The 11,281-nt window shown below is 33.4% G+C and overlaps 1 protein-coding gene across 1 annotated transcript; it reads left to right on the top strand.

Annotated features, from left to right (window-relative positions):
• Positions 1-350: 350 nt before the first annotated feature.
• Positions 351-1,565, top strand: LOC120186139. Its single transcript, XM_039190160.1, has 2 exons — positions 351-610; positions 1,335-1,565. Exons 1-2 carry the CDS (start codon positions 407-409, stop codon positions 1,548-1,550), a joined length of 420 nt encoding a protein of 139 aa, XP_039046091.1. The 5' UTR covers positions 351-406; the 3' UTR covers positions 1,551-1,565.
• Positions 1,566-11,281: the final 9,716 nt, after the last annotated feature.

The raw sequence follows: 11,281 nt of genomic DNA, 5'->3' as shown, positions 1-11,281 counted from the left end.
AATGCTTTTCATTTCCACCAAATCATTAATATCCAAATGTCATAATCGAAGTCTGATTCAATCCATTAGATATTTCGGCCATTGGATCATTTCCGTCGTTTAATCCGTAGATCATTAATATCTAATGTCGCTCCTTTTTAATATCCAAATGTCGCTCCTTTTAAGTTCGGAAATGATCGGAAATGATTTTAATCCGTAGATCAAAATCAAAATCCATTTAATCTCGTAGATCAAAATCAAAGCTTTTCATTCAATCCATTAGATATTTCCGCCATTGGATCAAAGCTTTTCATTGTATCACTGAAGAACAAACTCATGGTCTCGTTGATCCATAGTTGAAAAAGGAAATATTTTTTTAAAAAATAGAGTAAATAATCAGCGAATATTTTCAATTGAAGAATCAGCGATGAGTTCAGTTTCTTCAGTGTTTGTCGCTCCTTTTAAGTTCTCCGGATTCCGATCTATTCCTTCCTTTAATCCGTCGTCTCCGCCGCCGTGTTTCCGTGTGGTGTGCCGTAGCGGATCACCTCAGCCTCCGCCGTCCACCGATCTCAGATTCGCCTTGCATGATGCTCTCGAATTCTTTGAATTCGATACGTCTCACGCCAGAGTATTGCTACTGTCTCTTTTCTTACATAATCTGTGATTTTCATTAGCTGTTTTAGGGAAAAAAAATCTGAATTTCCTTTTTGTGGACTTGATCTCATTGGTAAAGAGTGTTTAATTATATCAAAATTACTTTGATTTTAAATATCAGTTAGGAACGATATGATTCCAGCTTGTATCTGCTACTAATAAATGTTAATCGAATTGTGTTCTCTGATTCAAAATTGGAAAGATTTTGATGTGAACTGAGCATCTTAGTACGATTGAAGAATATTCAATTCTGGGAATTTAATCTTTTTGTGGATTGTTTGATATATAATTATAAATAATCATGGAAGAGGAATTAATGTAGTTTGGCGATTTTTGAACATGGTTGCTTCAATATGCTTAGTTTAGAAATCAATCTCTTAAGTTTTGGTTTATTCAATTTAGAAAGAGGCTTGCAAAATTGAAGCAAAATCGTGGTGGAACGTTTGTAGTGGTTTTAAGTACTGGTCTGAAAGGGACACTACAACAATTAGAACTTGAAACTTCCAATTCAAATTAAGTTCGTTTCCTAAGGAAGATGGTATTTAGGAATTATTTCCCGGTTTTATATTTGAGTCCAATGAGATTTTATTACCCGCCAAACAATAATATAAAAACTGAGAGCTTAAGTTTGATGGGAGTTTTAGTGGTATGTTAATCTAACATTGTTTTTTTTTTTATGTTAATTGATTTTGACGCAGGAGGCTAGGAAGAATTTTGTTTCACAAATTCAGAAATTATCTGTTATCGAGAGAGAAACAAGTATTTGCATAAATAGGTGTGTTGATCTAGCGAGAACCGCTCTTTACGTAGCAGCAGAGGATGTCTCTCTCGTTTCGCACTCTTCGGATCCTCTTCCGGTGGATGCTTTCCTCGAAAGATTGGATGATCTCTCCATGGGCTACTGCTCTCATTAGGGCTGTAAATGAGACGCGCGAGTTACTCGAGATCGACTCGATCAAGACTCGGATCGAATGTACTCGAGCTAGAGCTCGACTCGAGTTCTTAACGAGTCGAAACGAACTACTCAATATTCGACTCAAAAAGCTTGTGAGCAGCTCGAAAATATAATATATTAAATTAAAAAAAATTATTAATAATATTAATATTTATGTATTGATTTTTTTTAAAAAAAATACGGTAAAATTTCATATATTTAAGGTTCATGTTTGAGTTTGAGGCTTTAATCGAGTTAAGTTTAAGAATTTTTTTTCATTTCGAGTCTTTTCGAGCTGCTCACGAGCTTTAGTTCAGGATTTCGAGTTCGAGTCGAGTTAAAAAATTTTAAACTCGCGAGTTTTCGAGTCGAGCTAAACAATACTCGAGCTCAACAATACTCGAGCTCAACTCGGCTCGTTTACACCCCTAGCTCTCATTATAACTCATCAAGTAGGTCATCACGGGAGATGTTTTTGGAGAGCATAGAAAAATATCTTTATGTCAAAAAGGTACCTATGAGAATTTTGCTAATGTTATTATTGCCATTTTCAAATCTTTTGACTTCAACAAACCAAGTTCTTTTCGTTTCCATTGACTGTCTAGTTTAACTCAATTGAGGTCAAGGAATTATGCAACATTTAGGGAATGCATTTTTTTCTTCAGTAGATCCCATATCTACAGAATGTGTTGCAATGAACAGTGTAGCCTTCTGTGTTCCGTTAGTTGCATATATGAAATAAAACATTCCGTCTCATTTAGGTACTACTTGATCTAATTATTTAAACTTCAGTAACTTGGTTTCTTATTACTTGATCATTTTTTTTTTTCCTAATTGGTCAATCCATTCATTTCTACTAAGGCCTTCTGGAGGTCTGTGGTCGAGAATCAAGCAGAACCACAGGCCCTTTATATTCACTCGGTATGAAATTTGCCTTCTAGAATTTGATTTTTTTTTCTTTTCTGAAAGTTTTATCAATTTTTGGTGTTTGTTTTGTTAATTAATCTTTTGTTTTAGCAGGTTTTGGCACATCGTTCGGGTTCTGCTGTAATGCTTTCGCTGATACATTCAGAGATCCTGAAAATGCTTCGGTTGTGGGGCCTTCTGGACTTCGATGTTGAGATTTTTTTTTTCCACATGATCTTCAAGGTCTTCCTAGGGCCTATGATAAGCAAACGAGCAAAGAGTCTGATCAGCCCCACATAATGACTGTACAAATGCTATTGGGGGAGGTAACTTCTATACTGTTGAATATTTTTTTACTTCTAATTTTAAATCCAGGATAAAGTGAAAAACAAAACAAGTGCTAGTTACTTACCTTTTCATTAAGGTTTTATTGCATCTTTGTGTTGTGCTTTATCGCTTTTCTTAATTGCTATTAGATAATCAGACATGGGCAAGTGGAACGTAAGTAGAAACATGTACCTGAACTTGGTTCTCAGCTTTCTACTGTCTGCATGTGCTTTTTACAGAATAAACGAAGAAACTAAAATGTGAAATGTTTGCAAACTACTTGATTAATATTCTCCTTTCTCTTTTTCAAGGCTCTCCTCCCATGTTTCATGGGATGCTGAGGTGGCATTCTGAGATTTTAACAACATTTATTTAACTGATGTCTTGACCGGTGTGCTAGTTTGGTTTAAACTTTGTTTTTAATCTATATGAAGTGTTACAACATGACATTCTTCATGTGGATAATCTAATCTTGGGGGCACTTGCGGGAAATTTATCTTCAACATATTCAACTTTGCCTCCCCTCCCCCGCCCCCCAAAAAAAAAAAAATTCTCTTTCTGTTATGAATATTGCATTTCTGCTCCTTTTATAATCTTTTTACCTATGGTTTTGCTATCTTCTCATATAGTTTTATGATTGCAGATTTTAAGAAATTTAAAGGATGCTTTCTGGCCATTTCAACGTGATGATGGTGATAGTTTATTTTTAAGGGCAGCAGATGCTGTTAACCGTGTAGATAAATTTAATGGCTTTGAGAAGAGGTATTTGATCTTTATTTACAATTCAATTTGTATTTAGATGTTCTTTGGGAATTCTAGGTTATGATTTCACATTTCTTTCCATATAGTGGCTATTGGCTTGAATCTGCAAAGGCTTCTCAAGATAGGGTAGATCGGGGTGTTTGGACCGGTGTTCGTTTTGGGGATAATGAGGTGCGCTTTATCTGGTATGATTAGAATATGGCGTTGCATCAGTAGATTTCCTTTTATTTTACCTAATAAATATATAAACGATAGCTTTAACATTTGTACCGATTGTTATCAGAGATTGATAAAGTAAGGATAGTTTAAGCTTAACTTTCCTTCTCTCCTTCTCATTCCTTGTGATGGAAAGGGTTAGCAAATCATTTTCACTATTTCCAGTGTTAGCATTTGATTGCATTCGTTGTCCTTTTTCTCCGTTTTTCAATTTCTTTTCTCAAACCTTCCTTAAGCAAAAGTTTCTTCATTTTCTTACTCTAGTAGTTTCTTTTGCCCATGAACTCATGACCAGATTCGGTTCGGGCATAATATCAAGGTTAACATACTTTTATATTGATGAAATTGTTCTTTTGTTGCAGCATGCGAACGTCTAATTCTTCTAGAAACAGATCCTAAGGAAATAAGAGATTACAGCGTTCTTCTCTACCATTGTGGATTGTATGAACAGGCTCTGAAATATCTCAGATTGTATCAAGACACAAAGGTATGTTTTACGGTACGATGTATATGACTTCAAATTCAGTTTTTAAGAATTGGGATAAACATGTTCAGTAAATCATTCGCAGAGTTCTTCCCCACAAAATCCTTTAACAGATTCAGTTAGCAACCGAGAAGAAGACGCCGTAGAGAAATTGATCGTACGTCTCAATCTCATTGCAGCAGAGGAAGGTTGGACTCGTTCATCCTCATATGTCAGAAGTTTTCTTGGCAATAACTCTGAGCCATGGTAAGGCTTCATACCTTTTACCATGGCATTAAATTTCAACTAATACTTGTCTGAGCCGGGTAGTCAAATTAAGAGTTAGTCCACAAAATAAGTGCGAACGTCCGTAAACAGCGCGGTTTATGGATCATAAAACAAGCCTGCACAGAGCGTAAGACTGACCGGTCCGACTTTAGGGTTCGATATAGGCATTGGCAGTATATGGTTAATACACTTGATGAGCTTTTAGGCTGCCGTAGTATTATCTTTATCCCTAAACAGCACCAGAAGATTTTGTTTCGGTTTACCTTAAATCTTTGTAAATGATTGTCACTTGAACCTGTTGTGTATTTAACAGAATATGAAAATAGAAAATATGAGCACTCTAAATGAGTGCCATGCAGGGGTCTATACGAAACATTTGTGTTTGCAAATTATATTTTTTTCACCTCGAGAAAAAAACTTGTATTCGGCTTAGTAATTATCGAGTCAAGTTATCGAGCTAGCCGGATAATTCTTAACAATATATATATATATATATTTCAAGTACCTAAAATAAACAGAACGTGTGTTTATTTTTATATAAGTTTTATTGTTAATGAGGTGTTTATTTTTTATGTTTAAATTATTATAATAATTTAGATATTAACAATATTTTTAAATTTTTACACATTCACGTATGTCCATGTCAATTTCTAGATTATATTATGTTTTATATAGTTTATCTTATTTAGTTTATAAAATAATTCATATATAGAGTATGGGTAAAATATTAAAAAATGCTTTTAAAATTTGACTAAATATTCACTTTAATTTTTATGTTTATTTTTTAATATTTGACTAAACAACTTCATTTAAAAGTTCTCGGTTCGATTCGGGAAACTGGCAGCAGAGTTTGGTACGAATATACGGGAATGTCTCAGGAAAGGCGGGTTAATATACGGTTAATATACAGCATTACCGGATACATTAAAATGTATTTAATAAATTCGGTTTAGCGGTACCTATTATGTTGACAACTAATAATGTTTTAGGTAGAAAATATGAAAAACTATTAAAAAATTTGGTAACCGGTAAACTTTGGTTATCGGTAAGTATCTATCCTTTTTATAAAAGTGTCCATACGTTTAACATATCAAGTAAATTTTACCGGTTTTGTCATAATGAATCTGGTTTTGTCATATTTTTACTTGTTATATTGTAAATTATCTATCCTTTTTATAAAAGTGTCCATACTTATTTCACTGTGAAAATATATTTATTATTATCTTTAGTTAATATTGTTAAATTTAAAATCTAAATAATATTTTATAAAATATCAAAACAATCAAATAATTTTTTGTGTAAATGAAATTATTAAATTAATATTGTAGGTGGAAAACATGAAACACTATTAAAAAATTTGAAACATAAATTACATAACTTTCAAAAAAGTATATATCATTTTTATAAAAGTGTCCATACTTATTTCACTGTTGAAAACATATTTATTATTATATTTGGTTAATATTGTTAAATTTAAATGCTAAATAATATTTTATAAAATATCAAAACAATCAAATAAAATTTTGTGTAAATTAAATTATTAAATTAATATTGTAGGTGGAAAACATGAAACACTATTAAATAAATTGAAACATAAATTACATAACTTTAAAAGCAGTTTTAAATCCTAAAAAGTGTCGATACTTTTAAAAAATATATCGATCCAAACGATATACCAGGTAAAAATATGATAAAACCGGTAACAAAATGATAAAACCGGTAAATTTAAAAGTGTCGATACGTTATAAAAGGATCGACACTTTGTGAATTTAAAAGAGAAGCAGTTATAGCGCCTATAATGTGTCGATACTTTAAAAAAAAATATCGATCCACAACGATATAACAGGTAAAAATATGATAAAACCGGTATCAAAATGATAAAAACGGTAAAATGATACCGGATATATTGAAAGTGTCGATACTTTCGTAAGTACGTGTAATAAATTATCGACACTTTCAAAGAAATAGGTAATTATCCTTTCGAAAGTATCGACACCTGACATAAAAGTATCGACACTTTTGTATTTGTATCGATTAAATATAAATAACATATCCGATGAAAATATAAGCTAAATATCCTCTGAAAATAGATAGAACGGACGAGTTTTTGAAATCGAAGAGTAATTGTTGCTGCATTTCAGAAGGCGTTTCTAAAGCGAAGTTTGTTTGTTTGTTGCTGCAGTCGAATCGAAAAGTATGTTGTCGAAACCCTAATTTTTTATTATTACAGTAATCGCGATAGGGTTTTTATGTGTTGTTTGGGGTTTTGGAGTAAGGAAGCATTTGGGACCGATTGCAGTAGAAATAGATATTCAAGGAAAAATATAAATGTCGATACTTTTATTAAATATTATAGGTAGAAAATGATATTATAGGTTGTATAAATGTGCCGACACATTTTGGTGTGGCCATTCAAATTCTTTTGAAGAAAACCGTTTTACCACAAGAGTAGTTATCTATATTTGTATATTGAAAAGTGTATGTAACAAAATAATTTGATTTGCGTAAACTGATATATGAAGGAAAAATGGAGTCAATGGGTTGGAAAATTGTTGGTGGAGCAGATGACTTTGAAATTGAGGCCGAGACTCGAAAGCAACCAAAGGGTGGATATATGTACTTCTAGTAAGTATCAATGTCTTTTTGTTATTATTGTTGAAATGGTAATTGGATTAAAGTATCGATAAACTTTAAATTGATTACAAATTTTAAATGTTAACAGTATGGCCGAATGCAAAAGGATGAAGGGAGATGGCACACAGAGCGGTTCGGTATGTAAAATGAAATTGACATTGAGTAGTATTAGTATTTAGTGTTAATGTATTGATTAAGAAACGTTTATGTTTAATATTAGGTGAAAAAGATGTGAGGTCCAAATGGAATTCAATGAGTGATGCTGAAAAGGAACCTTACATCACACAGTCAAGGAATGATAGTAAAGAATACAAAGAACGGAGGAAAGCACATGAAAATAAGGTATTCATTAAACTTGTAAATACGTTGATACAAAATATAAGAACTATAACATTATATATTGTTAAAAATGTAGGAAGTTTCGACAAGATGCAGCATTAAAAGGGTGAATTTATTAATTAAACACCTTAAGGAGAAGGGTCAGTTGAATGTGCTGGGAGAAATAGGTTTTGGATCGTTGATCGGAGTAAGGGATCGACCTATTCGGAGGGAATTGTGTCGATCCTTGATGGCACAATTTGACGTCAGTCAATGTATGGCTAAGTATGGTGATTATTCATTCCCTCTGGGGTATCGACTGCTGCAGCCGTATTGGGGGTACAAACAAAGGCAAAAGTGTTATAGAAGTCTGTAGGAGTAAGAACTGGAAAGCACTTGCCTCCAAATATGGTTTGAATCATAAGGTGACATATACTGAAGTTGAAGAGGATATCAAAAGTGGATCTTACTTGGGGGATGAGCTGAAGGCCCGAGTTCTATTGTACCTTGTCGGTATATTTCTTTGTCCAACGGGTGATACGTCAACGAACAAGGAATATATGAAGCTCATTTGCGATGAAGGCTTGAAGGGTGAATTCAATTGGGCTGAATATATCCATTCGAGATTGATTGAATCAATTATCACCTTTAAAAAGGGCAGCCAGAGATACCTCAAAGGGTGCATAGCAATCTTAGAGGTAAATGAGTTGAATCACTTTTTGTGTTTTTATATAAAAATTCTAATTTTATTATAAATGCAGGTTGCACTGTTCGATTTTTGGTCGGGCTGTGAGGCAGTGCCGGCTTATGAAAGAACCGGAGTGGCACGCATCCGTGCATGGGGGAAGGAAGAGGTGGTTAGAGTGATGGTGAAGTTGAAGTTGGATAGAGGGAAGAAGCAAGAAATGGTAATAAATGTAATTAAATAATATTAAGAATATAATCAATGTCTTAATATTGTAATTTAATTTTTTGAAGGTTATTGGCAAGGATGTAGAGGAGGCAGTGGAGGCAGAGGAGAAGAAAGGAGGGATGGTTGTATTGGGGGATGAAGGTGAGTGGGACGACGGTGAAGCAAAACAGAGTAACTTCGACATTTTGATGTCTGAATTGGCTGATATCAAAAAAATCCAATTTGAAATCATGCAAAGACAATCAAGAGTCGAAGAGAAACTTGATCAAGTCGTAGAGAAACTCGAGAGGCATAAGGGGGTAGTGGAAGGAAAAATAGATGGAGTGGTGAAAGAAGTAGAGGTGTTGAGGGGTGAAGTGGTGAAAGAAGTTTCGGTGTTAAGGGGTGATATTAAGATGGTGACGGGAGAAAAATTTGAGGGAGTGGTGAAGGAGGTTGTTGATTTGAGGAGTGAACTTACGGGGGTGAAGGGGGTGGTTGATAAATACTCGGATGAAGGAGCTCAATTGAAGGGTGAAATAAAAGATATGAAGAGCTATGTAGAAAAAAAGTACGATGAACTGAAAAAATATGAAGAAGAAAAGAGGGAGGAGGAAGAAGAGATGGAAGAAATGAGGAGGAAGGAAGTCGATGTCATTTATACACCGGAGAGTGTTATAGCAGCAGTTTTGGATTCGGAATGTCCTGCACCCCAGAAGAAGAAGCAGAAGGTAAGTTTAATAAAAGAATACTTAATTTGATTTTTATTATGTTGTTGTGACAAAAATTTGTATGCAAAATTGTAGGTTGAAAAAGCGGACATTCCAACCGGAATTGATGACATCGAAGCTGCAATTTGTGATTATTTATGGAATAGCGAGTTAGAATCGGGGTAAGTGAAATATATTGTTTTGTGAGTGATATTTAAATATTTCATGACAAGATATTAATCCTAATGATTCATACAGATATTCTGTAATATCAATGGGAAATCAATTCGCTACTGTATACGACGTTGCAACGTTGAAGCCTACGGAATGGGTTGGCGGTGTGGTAAGTAGAAAGTAGAAAATAAATAAAACTTATTGAATATGTTCTGATTGTGTAATTAATTTTGTTAGGTTATCGATTTGCTTGCCTGGACCATATGCTACGATTCTCAAAGTCACACCGGAGGATTGGCTACCTTCCATACCTCTTAGTGGTGAGTTAAATTAATAAATATTGAAAAGTAGTGTTATAGACGGTAAATTAATAATGTTTGTTGCGTAATTACAGCAACAGGCGTTGGAAGGCAACAACAAAGAAAGTGTTGAGGGTATTTCTACCTTCTGGGGTGTCATATTGGATAACTATGTGAAATTGACCGACTGTGAGAAGGTAAGACACCATACCAATTGCAAATGATGTTTTCGGATATAGAATGTTGAATTTTGTCAAATTGGGTGTGAAATTTGTTGCAGATAATGATCACAATAAACTACCATAATTCACATTGGTATCTGTTGGTGTTGGATATGGTAGATCATGTTGTAACAATATATGATAGTATGTTTACAACTGAAGCAGCTAAACAGAGAGTGAAGGATGCTAAGAGATTGGTATGTATGTATGTATGAAAGGACATTATGTAAATTATAATGCATAATTTTTTGGTGCATAACTTCTTCTATTTTAATGCAGATTAAAATATTAGATTCTTATAATAAGAAACGCATTTGGGTTGAGTCATGTGGATCTCTAGGAAAGTATCCCTTGAAAAATTTCAAATTTGTGGAGCATAAGAAGAATAAGCAATTGAATGGGTATGAGATGTTATCACAAATAGAAAGCTTAATTTATGCAGTATTCATCATATTGACATGTGTGGTTTTCAAATTTTGTAACAGATATGATTGCGGCATGTATGTGATGATGTGGATGGAATCGATCGGTTCTACAGGGGCAACTGGTGATTTTGTAAGTGGATAGAAAAAATTGTTTGTGGTAAAATTGTTAAAAGTCGTAGATTGAATGCTGTAGTTGACAATACTTAACGTTCTGACAATTTGAATATAGGTTGTTGGAGACTGGGATCGATCGCGAGTATTAAACGATCTCGTAAGCCACAATCAAAATGAACGAAGACAGGAGATAACAAAAGCTGCAATATTACATAGGAATAACAAAAGGATGCAATGATGTAAATGTCGAGTTAATTTTGTATAAGATTTATAATTTTGTATACGATTTATATTTTTTTATGTGAATATAATTATGAATGAGATGAGAAAAGTTAGCAGTATGTTGTTGTACATGTTTCTTATACACATTAAGGGTCATGTCGATACTAATATAGTTTGTGTCGATATTTTTTTTCCAGAATGAATTAAAAACAAGGTGCATCAATAAAGTGTCGATCCATATATAAAAAGTGTCGATCCCAAAATCATCGAACCCAAAAGTATAATGTAATATGTAATTTTTTAATCTAACCGGTACAATTATACCGGTTTTATGAGAGAATAAGTCTAAATAATGTGTCGACACTAATATAGTTTGTGTCGATATTTTTTTTCCAGAATGAATTAAAAACAAGGTGCATCAATAAGTGTCGATCCATATATAAAAAGTGTCGATCCCAAAATCATCGAACCCAAAAGTATAATGTAATCTGTAATTTTTCAATCTAACCGGTACAATTATACCGGTTTTATGAGAGAATAAGTCTAAATAATGTGTCGACACTAATATAGTTTGTGTCGATATTTTTTTCCAGAATGAATTAAAAACAAGGTGCACCCATAAAGTGTCGATCCATATATAAAAAAGTGTCGATCCCAAAATCATCGAACCCAAAAGTATAATGTAATATGTAATTTTTTAATCTAACCGGTACAATTATACCGGTTTTATGAGAGAATAA

This window comes from Hibiscus syriacus, unplaced genomic scaffold (assembly GCF_006381635.1).
Source record: "Hibiscus syriacus cultivar Baekdansim isolate YM2019G1 unplaced genomic scaffold, ASM638163v2 tig00113301_pilon, whole genome shotgun sequence".
Taxonomy (NCBI): domain Eukaryota; kingdom Viridiplantae; phylum Streptophyta; class Magnoliopsida; order Malvales; family Malvaceae; genus Hibiscus; species Hibiscus syriacus.
Note: the sequence above shows the minus strand (reverse complement) of the source record. Positions and strands in the feature narration are given on the sequence as shown.